Source organism: Narcine bancroftii, chromosome 12, assembly GCF_036971445.1.
Source record: "Narcine bancroftii isolate sNarBan1 chromosome 12, sNarBan1.hap1, whole genome shotgun sequence".
Classification (NCBI taxonomy): Eukaryota; Metazoa; Chordata; class Chondrichthyes; order Torpediniformes; family Narcinidae; genus Narcine; species Narcine bancroftii.
In genome coordinates, this window is record NC_091480.1 from 67248111 (window position 1) to 67271776 (window position 23666).

Sequence of the window (23666 nt, forward strand, 5' to 3'; positions counted from 1 at the left end):
AAAGTAGCTTCATACTGGCTTTCCCTTCCTGAAGTCAACAACCAGCTCTTTGGTTTTGGTGACATTGAGTGCGAGGTTCTGGTGAAAGATTATCAACTTGAAACATTGTCTCTCCTCCTTCCTCCACAGATGCTGGGCAGTCCCCTGCGTTTCAGCAATTTCTGGTTTAGTCCAGCTGGATTTCATGACAAGCCCAAATGGAAGGAATGCCCTCTGTGCCAATAAAAGGGCCCGTTTGCATTCTGACACATCTTTCACAAGCACAAGATCGCCGAAGAATGGTGCAGACAGTTTTGAAGTGAAGTCCGTGTTGTCGGAACTGCACCAGGCATTTTCCAAATTTGAAGCTCCCCCTAAAAACATCCGCTGCGGTCTCCTCTACGTCGGAGTGTCTGGGCGCAGATTGGGAGATCGCTTTGTTGAGCACCACGATAGCGGGAATCTCCCAGTGGCCAGCCATTTCAATTCCCCGTCCCATCCCCTTGTCAGCAGTGATCTCGGGCACTACCATACTGAGACCACCCACAAATTGGAGAAACAACACCTCATCTTCTGTCTGGGTGCCCTCCAACCGGATGGCATTAACGTTGACTTCTCCAGTCTCTATAGCCCCCATCCTCCCATCTATCCAGCTCTGTCCCTCTCTCTCTCCTTTCCCCCAGTTCGCACAGAGCCATCCATCCCCTGATCAATTCTTACCTTCCCTGTCCATGTCCAATTAACACCTTTTGCCTGTTGGTCTGTGCTCCTCTCCCTGCCCTCTCTTCCCTTCTCCTCAGCCTTTGAATTCAGGCCCCTGCTGCTTTTCATTCAAACGTTGAAGAAGGGCTCAGGCCCAAAACATTGGCACTATATCCTTACCTCCTATTGACACTGCGAAACCTGCTGAGTTCCTCCAACACGGTTTATTTTTACCTCAACTGTGGTGTCCACAGAATTCTGTGTTTTTACTGCAATCACAGAGTCTGCAGACTTTCGTGTTTCATTTTATGGGAACCGGGTATCGGAGCCGGGAATCGTGAGGGCCTCCGAAGGACCTCAGGTGCTGGAGGCTTCCTCGCTGTGTCAGAGGTGTTGGATCTGGAGCTCGGGCGGCCAATGGGATCGAACAGGAGTCTGTGCGGCTGCGGAGGTTGCGGGAGGGCTGGAGGCGAATCCACGGGCACGCAACGTCTCTTTTGCTTCTCTTTGTCTCATACTATGAGGGGTGCCAGGCAATGCTCATGGTGACTCTTTGCCTTACAGTGGGCAAAGGTTGAAGTAGATCATGTAGGTTACATTTTTAATATATTATTACGTGACAATAAAAGGAACTTAGTTCGGGATAACATTGTGAGCTGAAGATTTTAATGTAAAGAAGGACCCAGGCTGTCTCTTGCTCTCCACAGAGTTCAGGCGCTCCTGAGAGTTGGAGGTCCACTTCCAGTTGATCGGAGTGCAGCAGTTTCTCCATTACCGGAGAGATAACTTCTGTGTATTAAATTGTAGGGCACTATCAGTAACCACAGAGACAAGCTGAGGGAATGATAGGCTTTAATACACAGGAGAACCTTGCTGGCGCGGATCCCAGGATAGGAATGGCGGCAAAAGAAAGGTGGCTCAACCTTTATGGCCCAGGACCACGGGGGAGGAGTCATAGGGTATGAGTCATCCGTGGGTGGGCCAGCTCTATATCTACAACCAACAATGATAACTATATACAATGGAGGAAACGTATCGCCACAACGTGATCTGTGATCATTGGGGGATCAGAGGTGGAGAGAGAGAGCAAATTTAAGTACTTGGGCGTTACTATCTCGGAAGATAGTTCCTGGACCCAACACATTAAGTACATCATGAAGAAAACATGTCAGCGCCTCTACTTCATCAGCCCAATGTTTCAGCCTCCACCACCATCCCCTGGCAAAGGCATTCCACCCACCCACAACAGCGATTGGTGAGGGAGCGAGGAGAGGGGAAGATGTGGTGGGATCACGTACTAGGTGGCAGAAATGGTGGAGGAGGATATGTTGGATGCGGAGGCTAGTGGGGTGGTAGGTGAGGACAAGAGGAATTCTGTCCTTGGTGCGCGTGGGGGCGGAGGGGGCCAGGGTAGTTGTGCGGGTAATGGAGGATATGCTGGTGAGAGGCGAGTTGATGCTGGTCGAGGGGAAGTCACACTGTTTGAAGAAGGAGGACGTCTCGGATGATCTATCATGGAAGACCTCATCCTGGGTGCAGATGCGACGGAGACAGACGAATTGAGACAAATCAAGTGAATTTCAGGTCGGGGTGGAAGTTGGCAGCAAAGTGGATAAAGTCATGGTTCCCATGAGCCAGTCTCCAGCAGCCCACAGTCTGGTTTCAAGATTTCAAGATTATTTTATTGTCATCAAATAAAAGAGAAAATGTAATATTGGAGAATTGTATACAGTTTTGGTCACCAAAGTATAGGAAAGGTATCAACAAGTTGAAGAGAGGGCGGAAAAGATTTACTAGAATGTTGCCGGGGTTACGGGGTCTAACTTATAAAGAAAGGTTAAATAAGTCAGGTCTTTAATTCTTTAGAGCATAGAAGGTTGAGAGGGGATTTGATGGAGGCACATAAAATTATTAGGCGTGTAGATAGAGTTGATGTAGAGAGGTTTTTTTTCCTTTAAGAAGGGGGGGGGAGATACAAACGAGTGGACATGAGCTGAGAGTTGGGGGAAAAGGTTTACAGGAAACATGAAGGGGGACTTCTTTACTCAAGAGGGGTGGGTGTGTGGAACGAGCTTCCAGACGAAGGGGCAGAGGCAGGCTCGATATTAGCATTTAAGGAGAAGTTGGATATGTATATGAATGGGAAAGGAATAGAGGGTCAGGGTTGAGTGTAGGTCAGTGGGGTTAGGTGGGAGTAGGTGTTCAGCATGGACTAGATGGGCCAAGTTTCTGTGCTGTAATTGATATATGGCTATATGGTTATTACACATTTTCATTAGTCCACCATAAGTCAGACAAAGATTCGCTTATCAGCAAATATTGCCTGACGCTCCTTACAGCCAGAGAAAGAGAAGCAAAAGCAAGTCCCTTCAGAATCACCGAGTGTCCGTGGATTCGTCTCCAGTGCTCCCACAGCCTCTGCAGCTGCACGGACTTATGTCCAAACCATCAGCAATTCGAGCTCCAGACACGATCAGGAAGTCTCCAGCACCCTCTCACATTCCGGTTCTTATACCTGGTATGTCTTCAGCCAGTCTCGAGCCATTCTCCTGCAGTCCGTAGCCTGGTGTGGATCCTTTGACTGCAGTTGCCATAGCCCTCAGCCTGTATGGGTCCCTCATCCACTGAGCCCTTTGCTGGTCCGCTGCTGTGGTTATCGTCCTATAGGGTCATCTCCCTTGCTCCTCTTTCTCAATGTGGGGGTGGGGGGTGTAGTTCTCCCCATTCCTGGAGCCCTGTGCCAGTCCACTGTTACACCAGAGTCTGCCACCCCTCCCAGTAAGCTGCCCAGCACAGGCCCTACACATTGAATTTCCCACCAATTTGAGCCTCGCAAATCTCCATCAGTACTAGACTGTGTGGCTCAGTACGACAACAACACCATCTACAAATCTGCCGATGATACCACGGTAATGGGCTGTATAAAGGATCGGGATGAGTCAGCTTACAGGAGGGAGATTGAAAACATGTCTGAATGGGGCACCAACAACAACCTCGCACTCATTGTCACCAAAACCAAGGAGCTGATTGTTGACATCAGGAAGGGAAAACCAGAGGTGGATGATCCAGTGATCATAGGAGAATCAAAGGTGGAGAGGGTGAGAAAATTTAAGTTCTTGGGAGTCACCATCTCAGAGGATCTTTCCTGGACCCAAAACACTAATGGCATCGTGAAGAAAGCACATCAGCGCCTCTACTTCCTCAGGAGTTTGCAGGGGTTTGGTATGACATAGGAAAACCTGGCAAATTTCTGAAAAGGTGTGGTGAAAAGTTTGCTGACTGGCTGCATCATGGTCTGGTATGGGGACACCAATACCCTGAGCATAAATCCCTGCAAAAGGTAGTGGACACAGCTCAGGACATCACAGGGAAAACCCTCCCCTTCATCGAGAAGATCTACAGGGAACGCTGCCATCGGAGAGCAGCAGCAATCATCGGGGACCCGCACCATCCAGCACACGCTCTGTTCTTGCTGCTGCCATCAGGAAATAGGTCTAAGGGCCACAAGGCTCACCCCACCAGGTTCAGGAACAGCTGCTCCCCCTCCACCATCAGACTCCTCAACGATAAACTCAATCAGGGACTCATTTAAGGACTCTTTATTAATTTATTGTACAGTCAGTTTCTTTACATTTGTTTACATGTGTACATTGTCTACAGTTTATTTTTTGCACTACCAATAAGTGGTCATTCTGCCGCACCTGCAGGAAAAAGGAATCTCAGGGTTGTATGTGATGTCCTGTACAGGTAGTCCCCAATTCACGACCGTAATGGGGACCGAAGGATTGGTTGTAACTCAGATTGGTCATAAGTCGAATTTGCTCCACTGTGCATGCCCAAGGTCATGCAACATTCAATGAATGAACCTTTAAATGGGGATCTCGGGCTGCCGCGGTGAACAGGGAATTCGGACTGCCTTTGGGAGCGGGGACCACTGTATATGTAATACAAAATATGTATTTGTTTAATAAGGATATTTTTGCTGGTCGTATGTGCGGGTGGACGTAACTCGCGAAAGTCGGATGTCGCGGACCATCTGTCTACACTATGACCATAAATCTGAAATGTGCATCACAGCCTCACAACGCCCTGTGTCAGCAGCCATTGGCAGTCCTCCGAGGCAGGGGACAGCCTCCGACCTGTCGGCGGCCCTGCTGCCCCGCGGCGCATGTGCAGTCACCCCCGCCTGCCGCCGGGAGTGCAGTGGCTGGAGCGAAGCCTCTCCCGCCGCCACCACCACCACCAGCAGCCGCCTCTGGGAGGCCGGAAGCGAGCGGGCCATTTCCGGTGCGAGGAGGTCGAAGATGGCGGCGCGAGGGTTTCAGACAATGAACGCGGGCGTGGCGGCGGCCATGGCAGCAGGATCGGGACCCGGACAAGGGCAGGGCCAGGTTCAGGGGCAAGCGGCGGGGAGAATAGCGCCCAGTCAGCAGCAGAGCATGTTCCGCTCGGCCATGCCCGGACAGGGATACCCGGTGAGTGGGACGCCGTCCGGCCCGGGCATTGGCGGGGTGGGTGAGGGCAGCGTCCCAGGCCCCTGCCCCTGCCCCTGCCCCATGGCTGGGCGAACCCCCCGTTCCGGACTCCCTCCTTCCATCCCCGGGCCATGGATCTCGGACACGGCCCCCAGTTTAATTCAACAAACGGGGAGAGTGCTGCAAATAGTTTGAATCAGGCAACCTGACCACAGGAAAGGTGCCAGTAAAGTGGAAAAACGTCGGTGAGGCCAAATCTGCAGCATTGTGTGCAGTTCTGGTTACCGAACTACCGGGCAGGTATCAGTCAGGCAGAAAGAGGGCAGAGACGATTTACTGGGATGTTGCCCGGACTTCAGGGACTTAGTTAAAGGTTCAACAGGTTCCGACTTTACTCCCCTGGAGGGTGGAAGAATGACGGGAGATTTGATATTTAGGACTTTATTCCCCTGGAGGGTAGAAGAATGAGGGGTGATTTTATATTTATTCCCCTGGAAGGTAGAAGAATGAGGGGAGATTTGATATTTATTCCCCTGGAAGGTAGAAGAATGAGGGGAGATTTGATATTTATTCCCCTGGAGGGTAGAAGAATGAGGGGTGATTTGATATTTATTCCCCTGGAAGGTAGAAGAATGAGGGGAGATTTGAAATTTATTCCCCTGGAAGGTAGAAGAATGAGGGGAGATTTGATATTTATTCCTCTGGAGGGTAGAAGAATGAGGGGTGATTTGATATTTATTCCCCTGGAAGGTAGAAGAACGAGGGGAGATTTGATATTTCGGACTTTATTCTCCTGGAGTGTAGAAGAATGAAGGGAGATTTGATAGAGGTATTTAGGACTTCCCTGCAGCATCAAAGAATGAGGGGAGATTTGATAGAAGTATTTAAAAACGGGAGGTAACAACTCAGAGGCTCTGATAGCTTAGTGGTTCAAGCATTAGACTTGTAAACCAAGCGTCGCAATTTCGTTTGTCGCTGGGGCCTCATTTCTGTGGTGTTACATTCTAAATGTAGTATTACATGACAATAATGGAACCTTTATGCACAATTCCGTGGGTCAGAGACCGCGATTGATGGAGAGTCATGATCGCCCACACCGAACTGCAAGGCACCTGAATGAATGAATTAAAATTATGAGGGTGATAGACAGGTTAAATGTAGATAGGCTTTTTTCCCTCTGAGGGTGGGTGAGATACAAAACCAGAGGGCGGTTTGAGTGGGAAACATGGGGGATGGGGGCAACTTATTCAGAGAGAGCAGTGGGAGTGTGGAACGAGCTGCCAGTTGAGGTGATGAATGGTGGCTCAATTTTAGCATCTTATAAAAATTTGGATAGCTGCATGAATGGGAGGCGTAGGGAGGGCTATGGGCTCGGTGCAGGTCAGTGAGACTTGGCAAAATAATGGTTCGGCACAGACGAGAAAGCCCTGTTTCAGTGCTGTAATGTTCTATGGTTCCAAATGGAAAAAAAGGTCCCCATCCCCTTTTTCTTTGTTCCTTTGGCCTCTCTCCAACCCACTTGCTCCTAGTAATGTTTGTTTTATTTGCCATATTATACTTCAGTCTTTGAAGTAAAAGCACAACGCTGGAGAAACTCAGCAAGTCAAACAATGTCCTTTATGTAGCAATGATAAAGATATCTAACCAACATTTCGGGCTTGAGCCCTTCAAGGTGTGGGGAAAACATCTTCAAGGTAGACATCCCTCATGAGGTTTTGCAGTGGACAGTGGTAAAACACGAAAGTCTGCATACACTGGTTGAAGTAAAAACAATGCTGGAGAAACTCAGCTGGTCAAACAGTGTCCTTTATGTAGCAAAGATAAAAATGCACAAGCAACGTTTTTGCTTGCTGGTGTACCCTCCCTCCCTTATCCACCTATTACCTCTTGCCTTTGAGACAGTGCTCCTCCCCCTGACCATTTGTTCAGATGCCTGCTGACAATTTGCTCATACCTTGATGAAGGGTTCAAGCCCGAAGTGCTGGTTGTGTATCTTTGCTATTATAAAGTACGCTGTTTGAGCTGCTGAGTTTCTTCAGCATTGTTTTTACCGGCATTACTTTGAATCGGCAACCTCAATGGAAAAAGAAGCCCCCTTTTTGTCCCATTGATCTCTTTCCAACCCACTTGCTCTGTGTGACTTGTGTTTTAAGTTTATTTGCCACATATTGCTCGTAAAAGATTAAAACATGAGCATCTGCAGATACCTCAGTTGAAATAAAAATGCAATGCTGGAGAAACTCAGCAGGTCAAACTGTGTACTTTATATAGCAAAGATAAAGATACATCACCACATTTTGGGCTTGAGCCCTTCATCAAGGTGCAGTATAGCCAGTTCTTCCTCCATAAGGTGGCTTAACATCTGGCTAAAGTAGAGGAACAAGAGCACAATTACAGAGCGGAGTTAAAATAAAAAATAAAAGTCAATGAGTCATAAACAAATTGAAGAAGGGCTCAGGCCTGAAACGCTGGTTATACATCTTTACCTCCTATGGGTGCTGCGTGACCTGCTGAGTTCCTGCAGTATTTCTGTGTTTTTAGTAGTCAGTAAAGGGACCCTTGATAGCACTGATACTGATTTTTTTCATTGTAACTCTATACTCTGTAGTTGTGTTCTTCTACTTTATTTTTTTGCTCTTTTTTCTGGCTGTAAGGGGCACTGGGCAATTTCTGCTAATGGTGAATCTGCCTTATGGTTGACTAAAGGAAATTTTGTGTAACAACACATTTTCTGTTTTATTACATGAGAATATAATAATTTTAAATCTTGTGCAGCCAGGATTGAGAAGGTTTTCTAATTTTTTTATCATCCTGTTAAGTGTTTTAATGCTTCAAACATTTAAATATATTAAAATTCAAGCCTGAAAACCTTGCCTCTAGGAATTAGATGTGTGCTAATGGGATAGTACCTTTTAACTTCCAACAAACACCTTTAACGTGCAAAGAACTTTGCAGGACTCATCGTAAGGTCATCATTCAACAAAGTTAATATCCAAACACTTTCTAAATTTTTTTTTAAGTTTAAATTTTACATTTTTTTAAAAAAATGTAGATTATACAGCACAGTAACAGGCCCTTTCAGCCCACAAACCTGTGCCACCCAATTGACCTACAACCTCTGGTACATTTCAAATGGTGGGAGGAAACTGGAGCCCCTTGGGAAAAACCCATGCAGACAGGGGAAGAACATACAAACTCCTTTCAGACAGCGCCGGATTTGATCGTTGGCACTGTCACAGCATTGCATTCGTAAAACACAAATGTCTGCAGACACCCTGGTTGAAGTAAAAACACAATGCTGGAGAAACCATTTCTACAGTGTTATGCTAACGGTGCTGCCCCGGTAGATGTTGGACTGGTTTGAATGAGGGTGCTTCAGAGGAGTAAAGTGAGCCGATTCCAGACCTTTGAAAGTCAGCAGTTGAAGACAAAGCACTCATCAGTGGGGCAATTGTCTGGGGACAATGGAGAGGCCGTCATTGGAATCGTGTTGATTTTGAGAGTCTTAGAGTTACCCAGCACAGAAACAGGCCCTTCCAACTTGACCAAGTTGCCTCTCTAATTTGATCTATTGTGCCTACATTTGGCGCATGTTCCTTTCAGTACACCTTTTGAAATTTTACCTGTCTGTACCATTTCCTCTGGCAGCCTGTTCTATATATCCATGTTCTGCTTGGGAGAAAAAAAAACCCTGATATTTAAATCTTTTGCCCTTCACTTTAAATCTTGTCCCTCTAGACACTTAGTATTGGAAGATTATCTGTTTCTTCACCCCCCTGCCCCCAACCACCCCCTATAACCATATATAACCATATAACCACTTACAGCCAATTCGGCCCTAATAGTCCATGCCGTAACAAATCCCCACCCTCCTAGTCCCACTGACCAGCACCCGGTCCATACCCCTCCAGTCCTCTCCTCTCCATGTAACTATCCAGTCTTTCCTTAAATGTAATCAATGATCCCGCCTCAACCACGTCCGCCGGAAGCTCATTCCACATCCCTACCACTCTTTGCGTAAAGAAATTTCCCCTCCTGTTCCCCTTATAATTTTACCCCTTCAATCTTAAACCATGCCCTCTAGTTTGAATCTCCCCCACTCTTAATTGAAAAAACCTATCCACATTTACTCTGTCTGTCCCTTTTAAAATCTTAAACACCTCTATCAAGTCCCCCCTCAATCTTCTACGCTCCAGAGAAAAAAGCCCCAGTCTGCACAACCTTTCCCTGTAACTCAAACCTTGAAATCTTGTTAACATTCTCGTAAACCTTCTCTGCACTTTCTCTATTTTGTTTATATCTTTCCTATCATTTGGTGACCAAAACTGTACACAGTACTCCAAATTTGGCCTCACCAATGCCTTGTACAATTTCATCATAACTTCCCTACTCTTGAATTCAATACTCTGAATTATGAAGGCCAACATTCCAAGTGCCTTCTTCACCACACCATCTACCTGAGTATCAGGCTTGAGGGTACTATTTACCATAACTCCTAAATCTCTTTGTTGCTCTGCACATCTCAATAGCCTACCATTTAATGCATTTGACCTATTTAGATTTGCCTTTCCAAAATGTAACACCTCACACTTATCCATTAAATTCCATCAGCCATTTCTCAGCCCACACCTCCAGCCTTCCTAAATCACCTTTTAATCTACGGTAATCTTCCTCACTGTCCACAACACCACCAATCTTTGTATCATCCGCAAACTTGCTTATCCAATTCTCCACCCCTACTTCCAGATCGTTAATATATATAACAAACAATAGTGGACCCAGGACCGATCCCTGAGGAACTCCACTAGTCACCGCCCTCCAATTGGGCAAACAATTTTCTACCACTACTCTCTGACACCTCCCATCCAACCATTGTTGAATCCATTTCACTACCTCCTTATTTATACTTAATGCCTCCACCTTTTTTCCCTAACCTCCTGTGGGGAACTTTGTCAAAAGCTTTAGTAAAGTCTAAATAGACAACATCCACAGCTTTCCCCTCATCAACCTTTTTTGTAACCCCCTCAAAAAACTCATTTTGTCAAGCATGATCTACCCCTGACAAAACCATGCTGATTACTCCCTATCAATCCCTGTACCTCCAAATATTTGTAAATACCATCCCTCAGAACACTTTCCATCAACTTGCCCACCACAGATGTCAGACTCATGGGCCTATAATTCCCAGGTTTACATTTGGACCCTTTCTTAAACAGCGGAACCACATGCGCCACCTTCCAATCCTTTGGCACTACCCCCGTGACCAGTGACATACTAAATATCTCTGTTAATGATATCTGTCCACAAACCTCCCTGAGTGTCCTTGGGACTATTTTGTCCGGTCCTGGAGATTTATCCACCTTTATCTTTTTCAACACAGCCATCACTACCTCCTCGGTTATCCTTATATGCTTCATGACCTCCCCACTATTTTTCTTTACTTCAACTGGTTCAATATTTTTTTCCCTAGTGAATACCGAGGCAAAGAAATCATTCCAAATTTCCCCCATTTCCTCTGACTTCTCACTCAGCCTACCCTCGCTATCTACAAGGTGTTCAATTTTATCCCTCACTAATCTTTTACTTTTAATGTACCTATAGAAACCCTTTGGATTTATTTTTACTCTGCCTGCCAAAGCCTCTTCATGCCTTTTTATGGCCTTTCTAATTTCTTTCTTAAGATTCCTTCTACACTCCTTGTAGTCCTCCTTCAAATTCTCAGCTCCCTGCTCTTTATACCTCTTGTACACCTCCCTTTTTCTCCTAACCAAATTTCCAATATTCCTTGAAAACCAAGCCTCCCTATGACTTCCATCCTTTCCTTTGATCCTTACTGGGACATATCTACTCTGTACCCTCAAAATTTCTTTTTGAATATCCTCCATTTTTCATTTACATCCTTACCTGACAATATCCTGTCCCACTCAATATTCCCCAAATCCCTTCTTATTCCTTCAAAATTTGCTCTTCTCCAATCCAGAACCTCAACTTTAGGCCCCTCCTTGCTCTTCCCTAAAACTACCCTAAAACTAACAGTTATGATCACTAGACCCAATTTGTTCTCCAACATTAATGTCCGATACCTGACCTAGCTCGTTCCCTAACAGGAGATCTAGTATTACACCGTCCTGAGTCAGTCCTTCTACTAATTGATTTAGAAAACAATCTTGAACACATTTAACGAACTCTAGCCCATCCAGCCCTCTAACTGTATGGGTATCCCAATCAATGTGAGGGAAGTTAAAAATCTCCCATGATCACTACCTTATGATTCTGACACATATACGTTATATCCCTACAAATTTGTTCCTCTAATTTTCTTGGCCCATTTGGTGGTCTATAATACACCCCTATTAGCACCCTCATGCCTCCTTCACCCCTCAATTCCACCCAAACAGCCTCACTGGACAATCCCTCCAGACCATCCTGCCACCTCACGGCAGTAATGTCCTCCTTAACAAGCAGAGCAACTCCTCCTTTTTTACCCCCTGATCTATCACATCTAAAACAAATGTATCCTGGAATATTAAGTTGCCAGTCCTGCCCCTCCTGTAGCCAGGTCTCACTAATTGCCACAATATCATGACCCCAAGTATCTGTCCATGCTCTAAGCTCATCTACCTTGTTCACTATGCTTCTTGCATTAAAATATATGCATTTCAGAGAATGACCCTCACATATATTCTCTTTTCTACCTTCTACCCTAATCTCCATCCTACCTTTGTTATCGTTATTATTCTTATCTAGGTGGCCATGCTCCCTTGACACTGCTCTCACACTCTGTTCCCCACCCCCCTGCCAAACTAGTTTAAACTTTCCCCCACAGCTCTAGCAAATCTGCTTGCCAGCACATTGGTCCCCCTCCAGTTCAAGTGGAGTCCGTCCCTTTTGTACAGGTCCGACCTTCCCCAGAAGAGATCCCAATGATCCAGAAATCTTATCCCTTGCCCCCTGCACCATCTCTTTAGCCACGCATTCATCCTCCACATCCTCTTATTTCTACCCTCACTAGCGTGTGGCACCGGCAGCAATCCAGAGATTACTACCTTGGAGTAATCTGATTCTATATACCTCAAAAATGTCACCCCCTCAGCCTCCTTTGCTCTCGGTGCCTATCAAATTTCTCCTTGTAAGTCAAGGCCTTCAGTCCCAGTAATGTCCTTGTGAATCTTTTCTGCACTCATTGAAGCTTAGCCATACTGATCATCCTTCTGATAGCTGGGCTCCTAGAACTGCACGCAGTACTCCAAATATGGTCTCACCAGGATTTTGTAGTTTTAACATGATGTCCGTATTCTTTACTTAATGCCCTGATAGATCAAGGCAAGTGTGCCAAATGCTGCTTTTACCACTGTCTGTACTTTTATCGCCATTTTCAGCTCCCTGTGCAGTGTGATGTCTCTGTTCCACAGCACACTGCCATTTACTGTGCAAGTCATACCTTGGTTTAACTTGCCAAAATACACCTCTTTGCTTTTGTCCGAGTTAAATTCCATCTGCTATTCCTTGCATAACCTACTTCACCGTCCAATATACTACCAAGTCACCAACCTACTAACCATGCCGATACAAACGAATTTTGTATCCAATTGCCTAGCTCACCATATGATACAGCTTTCCAAACCAGCGTACCATGAGAGACCTCGTCATATGCCTTGCTGAGGTCCATGTAGACAACACCTACAACCCTATCCTCCATCCTATTTGTCATCTCTTCAAATCAGTGAGAGTTGATTTTCCCACACTGATCACCCCTGAACAGTTTTGCCTTTCCAAATAAAAGTATTGTGGCCTCTGTAATGTTTAGGACAAAGACATTTTTTTTCCTTTACTTGCCCAGTTTTAAACTTGTAATCAAACAATTCATGTGATTAAAGTGTACATTCCAGATTTTAATGGTTATTTGTATACATTTTGGTTTGAGTATGTAGAAATTACAGTATTTTTTATACATACCAGTAGTTCCCCATTTCAGGGCATCATAATGTTCGGGACATTTGGCTTCACAGGTGTTTGAGTACTGTGGTAAGTTTAATTGCTTCATTGATGCAGGTATAAGAGAGCTAGGCTTGCTTCAACGTTTTTCATCACCTTTAGAGTCTGTACTTGCTATTTTTCAACACTAGGACCATATTTGTGGCAATGGAAGTCAAAGAAGCCATGATGAGGCTTAAAAACCAGAATAAAACAGTAAATGGCTGCCCAAACCTTAGGATAACCAAAATATTCTGGTGCCCTGAAATGAGGGGTACCTCACCCATGATACAAATATTGCTGCCAGGGCCCCAAAAAAATTCTTACCCAGCTTCCTGAAACATCCTCTGATGTCAGGTATTGGGTTTTATCTGCCTTAAAGTACTTTCAGACTACCAGCACCACCCTTTTTGCAATGTGGATGTGTTTCAAAATGTTACTGTTCTCTTCCCTGAATACCTGAACTTCCATGACCTCCATGTTAAATACAGACAAGAAAGAATCATTTAAGGCCTCGCCTATCTCTTGTGGCTTGACACTGATGACCACATTGATCCTTAAGAGGACTTATTTTATCTGTTGTTACCTTTTTACTCTTCATATAATTGTGGAATCACGCTGATTCCCTTTTAGCTGCCAAAGCTATCTTGTGCCTCTTTCTGCCTTCCTGATATCCCTCTTCTGTAATCCTATGTTCCTTATTCTTCATGGATTCGGTTCATCCTAGCTGTCTTTACGTGACACATGGCTCCTCTTTTCGGAACAGTGCCTCCATATCTCTCGTCATTCAAGGTTTGCTAATCTTGACAGCCTTGCGTCTCCTAATCAACCTTTGCAAATAATGTCTCATGCCATCAAAGGTAGGACTTTAATTTGTGAATCAGTCCTATCTTTTTGAATCACTATTTTAAAACTGATAGAATTGTGGTCACGAGTCTCAAAGTGCTCCCCCACTGGCGTTTCATTCCTTTGCCCAACCTCATTACCCAAGGGAGGGCCAGTTGTGCACCCCACCTCCCCAAAAGTAGAACCATCGACACAATGCTTGAGCAAAATTTCTAGGACACACTTGATGAATTTTGACCCTTCCAAGTCCTTGGCTCAAAAATGCAGCAGGAACTCAGCAGGTCATGCAGCGCCCATAAGGAGGTAAAGATATATAACCAACGTTTTGGGCCAGGTGTGGAGATATCAATTACTACTAATTGACCTTTGTTGTCTCAGCCAATATTAGGGTCACTTCCTATTTACAATTCTATTATTCCTACACCTATCTGCTGCACTGTTAGCGTAGAGGGTGGCGAAGTTAGCGCAGCACTGTTCCAGCGATCGGGACCGGGGTTCGAATTCGGTGCTGTAAAGAGTTTGTACGTTCTCCCCATGTCTTTGTTGGTTTCCCCCGGGGGCTCCAGTTTCCTCCCACCGTTCAAAATGTACCGGGGGTTGTAGACCAATTGGGTGTAATTGAGCAGTATGGGCTTGTGGGCTGAAAGGGCCTGTTACTGTGCTGTATATCTAAATTTCACATTTTATCTGCAATCTTACATATTTGCTCATCTAGTTCCCATTGACTGTTGGTGGGGCGCATAGCACAACTCCTTCAAAGCGTTCATTCCCCTATTTCTGAGTTCCACTTGTATAGTCTCCTCCATAAGTAATATCCTCTCTAAATACTGCTTTGATGATCTCCCTGATCAAAAACACAACACAATTCTCTTGGCTGTAACATCTATTCCCCAAAACCCTGAACTGCCAGCCCTGCCCCTGAAAGTTGCATCACAGATAGACAGGGTTGTGAAGAAAGCTCATAAATCAAAGTATTGAGTACAGGAGTTGGGATGTTATGGTGAGGTTGTATAAGACATTGGTAAGGCCAAATTTGGAGTATTGTGTGCAGTTCTGGTGACAGGAAGGATAGCAGTAAGATCAAAAGAGTGCAGAGAGGATTTACTAGGATGTTGCTGGGTCTTCAGGAGTTGAGTTACAGGGAAAGATTAAACATGTTAGGACTTTATTCCTTGGAGCACAGAAGAATGAGGGGAGATTTGATAGAGGTTTACAAAATTATGAGGGGTATAGACAGAGTAAATGTGAGTAGGCTCTTTTCACTTAGATTAGGAGAGATAAATACAAGAGGCTTTAAGGTGACAGAAAGGTTTAAGGTGAACTCAGAGAGTGGTGGGTGTGTGGAATGAGCTGCCATCTGGCTTGGTAAATGCAGGCTCACTTAAGTTTTAAGAATAAATTGGATAGATGCATGGATGGGAGTGGTCTGGAGGGTTATGGAATGGGTGTAGGTCAGTGGGATGAGCAGTATGATGTTTTTGGCACAGACTAGAAGGGGTGAGTGGCCTGTTTTCTGTGCTGTAGTGTTCTATTGTTCAATCATAGCCAGTCCTGTGTACCTATATTTGCCCCAAGTTATTTGCCTTACCTGCCAGACTTCTTGCATTAAAATACAGTAGAACTCCTAAAATCTGGACCACTTGGGGATTGGGTCAGTCTGGATTTTTGGATGTTCTGGATTCTCAGGCAGTACTTTTAAAATTCAGCTTTAGGAGGAATCAATAAAAGATGAACCAGTAAATGTTGACAGTTTATTAAGAAACGTTTTTTATTTGAAAAAACAAATAAATACATATTTGTTCATTTCCACAACTGTGGCACTTGTGCATGCCCTCACGGGCACAAAAGCCCGTTAAATTTAAAAAGTTTGAGAGTTTTTGAAAAATTAGTTTTCTCAGGTGGTCCAGATTTCTGGCATCTGGATCTTCAGACCTACTGTAAATGCAATTTATTCTATCAGCCATTTCTCACTTCATGTCCTGACCCTGCCTGTCCTGTACTGGATGTACTTGCTTTAACATTGAAATTAGCTTCAACTTTCCCATCTGTCGCACAACTTGTTTAGATGTTCTCTTTTCCCCCAACCTTCAGCCTTCCCCATCCTCTGGTCAAACAAGTTTAAATCCTCACTGTATCAGTCCACCTCCAGTTTGTGTGTAATCTGTCTATTTTGTACAAGTCCCATCTGCCATGGAAGAAGGGCTGTACAGTTGGAAGAGATGACTGGAATGAGGCCATAAATGAATAAAGTAAGGAAACCAGTGATGGGCAAATGGGACTTGGTGCACGTTAGCTTATCAAGAGCTTTGGTTCACTCTGAGGGTGTGGAAGATGCTGTATAAATGCAGCCTGAGCTGCTTCTATCTATCCCCAGAGGCCAAAATAAGCATATTTAGAGATTTTGAGTAACCCCCATGTAACGACATCTCGCTTTTAACATCCAAATGCACTTCATAAAACAGTACTTTTCACCAAGTCAGAAAATATATATTGCTGGGGGTGACCAAAGTCATGATCAGAGTTTGGTTTTCGGGTTGTATTAAAGGAATTGAAATGGGTTCAGAAGAGGCATTGCAAAGTTGAAATGGTGACAGTGGAATTGGAAATCGGGGATGAGCTGGAGGCTAGAATTGGGGAAGTACAAGTATACCCAGCTTTATGAAAAATTGTTTTTACAAAGAAACCAGTGTTTGCTATCTGAAAGAATTTTGAATGGGTTTTTGCTTTTACAAAAATAGCCTTCAATAGTAGTGAATGAGTCTTCGCTTTACACCATTTCAACTTACAATAGTTTCATAAAGCGGGGTATATTACCTGTACAAGGTGGGGAGGTGCAGCAGAGGGGAAGGGTTGGTTATGGAAACTTCATGGCTATGGAAGGATTTGAAAACAAGAGTGAGACGTTTTAAACCGTGGCATTTTGTAGATCACTCAATATGGATACTAATCAAAGGGAAGTTAGGACAGAGGCAACAGACATGAATAACTTGAAGTTTATGGAATGTAGGAAAATGTCAAGGAGAGCATTGGCACGAATGAAGTCAGCAATGTTCCAGAAATGGAAGTTGATATTGTTGGTGAGGAAGTATGCATGGGAGCTCATCTTGTGGTCAAAAATGAAACTGGCCATCGATATAAAAAGTAGCTCTGCTGGAAACGCGTGTCAGGTCAGGAAGTATCTTTGGAGTGAGAAACTGAGCATTTCCGATTGAAGAAGAGTAAGCAGGTGAAGTTTCAAACGGCAGAGAACAATAGAAAAGGGAACATCTCTGAAAGGGTAAGGCCAAGGTTGATGTGGGAGTAAGTTACAGATGAAACCCTGCTTGATAGGTCAATGAGGGCCGATGGAGAAAATGAACATATACTGGTCATCTGATCTGATTCATCCTGACAGCCCAAACATTTTCCGAGTTGAAGAACCCCAAGCAAGTCATTTACCGTAAAACCTCTGGTATCTGGCACCTACAGGGATCACAGATGCCGGATATGTAGATTTTCTGGTTGACTGAGAAACGCTCTTCCAATGCCTAACTAATAAACCTGCATTAAGAATACACCATTTAAAAGACTGCAAAATGTAATGTAATTTGGAAAAAAAAATAAGTATTGTAGTCTTTAATTATGTAAAGTTCACTTTAATCAGGTAATTCCTGCATTAAATAACTCCGGTCACTAGTGCTGTAACAGGGTTGCACTAACCGTGCCGCCATCATAATTAACACACCCCCCCCCACCCAACTCCACCACATTTACAGATACAGCTTTCAGCCTTTCCTAATATACCTAATGCTAATAGAGATAAAGACTCTAACCAGGCAGGGATAGGGAGGGAGATACTTTGGGAGAGTCACCCCAGCAGTGAGCAGCTCTTTATCCTGGGTGCCACCATTTTATCCAAACGCAACTTTATTGAAACAGCTGCTGCGAGCAGGGCGCTCTGCTGGCTGAATGTTTGCTCCCAAGGGGTTGTGTGTTGCTTTGGAGAATGTTTTAAACTTCTATTTACTTTCATTTATCCTAAAATTTATTTATTTATTTCCTTTTTCCCTCCCCAGTTGTTTCAGTTCTGGTTGATTGAATGCCAGATAGTGGGGATTTTACTCTATTTCTTCAGTTTTGAGTCCACCGTGGGTCTGAAATTCCAAGAGCATCATGCCTGTTGATTGACACTGAGTACTCAGAGGGCAATGAGAAAATTGTATGAGATTTATCGTGGGGTTTTTTTTGCACTAGAGCTTGTTACTTTAGAGTTGGGTGAAAACTTTAGTAATGGCCAGTTTGAATAGTGCAGTATTGGAATTGGATTGAATCCTCAGCAGAGCATGATTGTTTTGGTTCTTTGGGGACCCTGGACGTGTCAGTGCGCCAATGGTCAGGGTTGAATAATCTCTCGCTATTTCTTTAAAAAGCTTTAGGGTATTGAGGAGCGTCTCAGCTTTGTCCCTTTGGTTACAGCTTAAGGCATGTAAACAGATTACGTTGGTTTGAAGTTAGTTATTAGTTCCTTGCAAAAGAGAATTTTTACTCAAATGTCTTATTTATTTATGGCTCTGTGTATCATCTTTTTCTCTGAACTCATTCAGTATCTCACTTTTCACAGCTTGGGGGTAACTCTCTACAGAATAATATCATGGAATCATTTGAGCCTGCCTGTGAGGGGAGATGGGACCTAGGATTAATGTATCTTCCGAAAGCCAGCACCTCCCTCAGTACGTGGCTGGAACCTTACCTTGGAGAATGTCAGCTTGGATTTTGTGCTCGTCTTTGAAGTGGTTCTTGAACCCGCAATCTTTTGACCAGAGGCGAGTGCTAGTAGCTGATCTACCCACCCTGATGTGGCTAAATTAAATTCAAATCTGGCACCCTGACAATTCTTGCTGTATTTCTTTTAACTATCCTCTGATGTTGTCCGTTCCAATTTCACAATGCTGTTCCCTGTCATTGTAGACTTTGCTTCCAAAGAGGGCTGTCAATTCAGAGTGATCCTAACATTTAAAATAAAAAGGCCTTTAAAGTGGCTGTGATTCTTAGTGCCCTTGACCTCACCTGATGAAAAATCTGCTCCTGGCTGGAGATCAGAGATCAAAGATTTCTGATGGAAAGCTTGCATGGCGTTTGCTGGGAGTAGGATAGGATTTGGCTGTGATTTTTCTCTGCAGGAATTAACTACAGGAAAAGCACTAACAGTGGATGATGTCTTGTGTCTGTGGACCCAAAGCCTTTGGAAGGGAGAGAAATAGAAAACTTCCTGTTAATGTCTGAAAGGAATTTGCTCTTATTTTGTTGAATGGACAACTCTAGAAAATAGCAAAATTACTGTAAGGCATGGTACAAAGTTTGTGGGTTAAAGAACCAGTCATGTATATGTCATTTGTCTGCATGCTCTCATCTCTCACTGTGTATGTTATTTTTCCCATGATCCTGTTTTCATTCTACAGTAAAATCCCAATTATCCTGCATCTATGGAGATCGCGGATGCCGGATGTGCAAATTCTCTGATTGATTAAGACTCACTCTTCCAATGTCTTAATTAATACACCTACATTAAGAATACACTTGTTAAAAATAAAAGAGAGTGTAAAATGTAGTAATTTGGAAAAAAAGTATTGTATTCTTTAATTATGTTAAGTTCACTTTAATCAAGTAATTCCCATAATATACAAAATTTAAATTCAAACCCTGATCACTGGCGTTGTAACAGCATTGCACTAACTATCCCGCCATTATAATTAGCTCTCCCCCAAGTTTACAAATAAAGCCTTACTGATATATCTAATACATAAAAATAAAGGCTCTTTCTAGGCAGGATACGGAAAGTCAGCCCAACGGCATTGACCAGCTTTTCATCCTGAACACCACCATTATATTCCAATGCAACTTCATTGAAACTTTATTCAAACAGGGGGTGGGGGGGGGGAGGGGAGTAGCACGACCGGGGCACTCCGCTGGCTGAATGCTTGCTCTTTGCTCTTATCTTCAAGGCAATCTGACTCACCTCAATGCAAGTGGTCCAGTCAGGCCCTCGGCACACCTTCCTCACACTGACAACCTGACTCCCCTCCACACCAGTGTCCCGGTCAGGCCCTCGGCGCACCATCCTCACACCGACAACCTGACTCACCTCCACACCAGTGTTCCGGTCAGGCACTTGGCTCACCTTCCTCACACCGACTACCTGACTCACCTCCACACCAGGGTCCCGGTCAGGTCCTCGACGCACCTTCCTCATACCAACAACCTGACTCCCCTCCAAACCAGTGTCCCGGTCATGCCCTCGACGCACCTTCCTCACACCGACAACCTGACTCCCCTCCACACCAGTGTCCCGGTCATGCCCTCGACGCACCTTCCTCACACCGACAACCTGACTCCCCTCCACACCAGTGTCCCGGTCATGCCCTCGACGTACCTTCCTCACACCGACAAACTGACTCCCCTCCACACCAGTGTCCCGGTCATGCCCTCGACGCACCTTCCTCACACCGACAACCTGACTCCCCTCCACACCAGTGTCTCGGTCAGGCCCTCGATGCACCATCCTCGTGTTGATAACTTGACTCACCTTCACGTAAGTGGCGACAGCAAAAAGAATGCGCACACATTGAGCAGCATTGCTGGTTCAGCGGAGCAAACCTACATGTGTCCAACGGAGTCTCAGCACTCCACCTGCGGGGTACATCCGCCCAACCTTATCTGAAATTGTATTTGTTTCCTCATGCCAGTTGTTTGAGTTTCCGATTGATTGAATTCTGGATAATGGGGATTTTACTGTACTTACATTTTTTTTAACTAATTAGCTTTTCTGGATTGCTTTGGTTTGATTAAAGGCATTCTAGATGTGTTTAGAAATTCTATTTGTAAATTCCTCAATGCTAATTAAATTTATGTATGTATTGATGTATTCATTGTAGAAACAGTGTTATCCAGACACAGAAAAAGGAGTTGAATCACTTGATTGCATTTAATTTATGGTGAGAAAGTGCAGTCTTTTGTTTCCTTTTAGCGGTGTCTCAGTGAATGTTCAATCAGCCTAATCTTTTAGCAGGATCACTTAAGTTATTCTGGAGCCTGGTTGTTCATATTATTAAAATAGCGTTCTGCAGCCAGTAAAACATTTTTTTTATTCTGAATGGATTTCCTGATGTATTTGATTGTCTTTAGCTGCAGTGGATGCTCTGTCAGTCACCTGGGATGTTTTCAGAACAAAATTAATCTCAAAAGCAAATTTCTCTAAATTCAAATTATGATCGCAAATCTTGACTGGCTGTAAGTGAAGACCTGAAATCCACCCAATTTTAAGCAAAAGTCTCCCAACAACTTTTTCTGTGCTGTTTTCAATGGTTTGTATCTTCCAATCTTGAATTTTGGCCAAATGTGCAAACTCTGAATATCCAATGTTGCTTTTCAATTGCCAGAAATCTGCAAAATGCACATAATCCAGACTGACACTTCAGTTATGTACAATTTTAACATCCTTGGTCTATTGGAAGAGGTTTCTGAACCAGGACAGGATCTTTTGGGTCAGAGGATGTTAGAGTTCTCCCAGAGCCAAATTGGATACTTTTCCCTGAACAACACTAAATAACAATTACTGGTAAACTGCTCATTCCAATTATGCTTATTGTGTGCCTTGTGCATCTACAATCGTACTTAATTTATAATGTAACATGCTTCATGGGATATAAAAGGCTCCAGAGTACAACAGTCATGAAGAGAAAAGAATATTTTCATTTTGGGTAGCACCTTTAGTGTCTTGTTCAGGACACCCAAAACCACTTTGTCATCAGTGGAATGTTGTCACTTGCACAAAACAAGATCTCATAAGCAGAAATGTGGTCACAACCAATTTACCTGTAATTTCACTGGACAACAAATTTTTACAAAAAGGTTTGTTTCCTGAGAAAAATCATTGGGGATTCTGATAACTAATTTCAAGCTGAACACAAAGATGATTTCAGAGTGGCCCGGTTAGCGTAGTGGTTAGTGCAATGTTGTTACAGTACCAGCAATCTGGACTGGGGGTTCAAATCCACCGCTGTTTGTAAGGAGTTTGTACATCCTCTCCACATCTGTGTGGGTTTTCCCTGGGTGCTTGAGTTTCCTCCCACTGTTCAAAACGTATTGGTTAATTGGGTGTAAATTGGGTGGCACGGACTCATGGGCCAAAATGGCCTGTTACCGTGCTGTATGTTTACATTTGATTTTTTTTTTAATTTGAATTATTTGCTGTATCATGTAAAAAGTTGGAGAAACATCAAATTAACTTTGATTGAATTTACCCTGTTTAATCACATCATGACGCTGACATATTTTGCTTTAGTTCAACTGACCGAAAAATGTTTTGCCGCTGATTTTCATTTATACTCGGCATCTGATGCCTCTCTTGTCAGTGTCCAACAATAGTTGGCCGGCATTGATGGATTCCAGTTTCCCTGATACCACTTTTCCACGGTCGTAATGTCCTGGTGAAACCTTTTACCGTGTTCGTCACTGACGGCACCAAGATCAACCGGGAAGACGTCCAAGTGCGATTTAAGAAAATGAATTTTCAGCGACATGTTGCACCTCATGCTTTTGTCTGCTTGAAGTCGACTTAAAGTATGATAGGAAATCACCAAAATAGGTTGTATCTTAAAACAGTAGGAAATTTTTAAGATGTTCTTTGTGATCAGCAGCCCAAAATCCATAAAATACACCCGAAAGTGTTCAGGAAGCAAAATCTTTGTTGTCCAGTATTTTAAGAATTGGTGAGGAAACGAGTCATCCTTGATCCTGATATACTGTCCCCAAGAAGAAATCAAAATTCAAGACTGTGTGTGAAGAAGTTTCCACCTAAACATTTCCCATTTCACCCTTAACCCATGTCGTCTGGTTTGTATCTCACCTACCTTCAGTCGGGGGGAAAAAAGCCTATCTACATTTACTCTGTCTATGCCCCTCATAATTTTAAATATTTCCATCAAATCTCCCCTTATTCTTCTGCACTCCAGAGAATAAAGTCCCAAACTTGTTAAAGACCTTTCTCATGGCCTGTTTCTGTGCTGTAATGTTTTACGACCCCATGAAGAACTAAGTCTCAGCGCTCTTCCACCCAGCCTTATTTACCTGAAATTTTATGTATTTGTTTCCTTTTTTTTGCCAGTTGTTTGACTTTCCGGATAATGGGGATTTTCTGTATTTTCATCAATTCTTTAACTAATTGGCTTTTCTGGATTGCTTTGGTTGGATTAAAAGCATTCTCGACGTGTTTAAAAATTCTATTTGTAAATTTAACGTCCTTTCTCGAATTTCTGCAATTTTGTGACGCATGGGGATAGTCAGGTTTTTTTCCCTGTTTTATTTGCTCAAGTTCCCCACCCGATAATTCCAACATGGTACCTCATAGGTAAGTGGGCTGAGGTAATTATGGCCTGGGCTGTAGGACCACAGATGGTATTACATTCAAAGCCAGGCTAATCCTGCTGTGAGATTGATTTTTTTTGTGTGGGGATTAAACGGTATTCTGGAGTTATTAATTCAGCCCAATACCAAGATAGTGAAGAGCATTTAGTTTTAATTAAACACCAAGTTAATATTCACTGGTCCAAAAACAGTAGTTGTCAATACCTGAAGGGCTGAGGCCCAAAATGTCAGTTACTGTATATGCCATTGTATAGGACGATCCAAAACTTAAAATTTTCACCCTAATTA

At 43.8% G+C, this 23666-nt stretch overlaps 1 protein-coding gene across 2 annotated transcripts in view; it reads left to right on the forward strand.

The window, feature by feature from the left end:
- Positions 1 to 4896: 4896 nt before the first annotated feature.
- Positions 4897 to 23666, forward strand: part of smarcd1 (SWI/SNF related BAF chromatin remodeling complex subunit D1) — a 55734-nt gene continuing 36964 nt past the window's right edge. Inside the window, exons 1-3 of one of the 2 annotated variants that reach the window (XM_069906660.1) lie at positions 5067 to 5156; positions 18577 to 18685; positions 21392 to 21570. Coding sequence is in view for 1 of the 2 variants with exons in the window: in XM_069906657.1 (XP_069762758.1) it covers positions 4986 to 5156 (171 nt within the window). In the remaining variant the exon portion in view is untranslated. Of the gene's footprint in view, positions 5157 to 18576; positions 18686 to 21391; positions 21571 to 23666 lie in introns of both variants that reach the window. The other variant, XM_069906657.1, reaches the window with a different exon arrangement.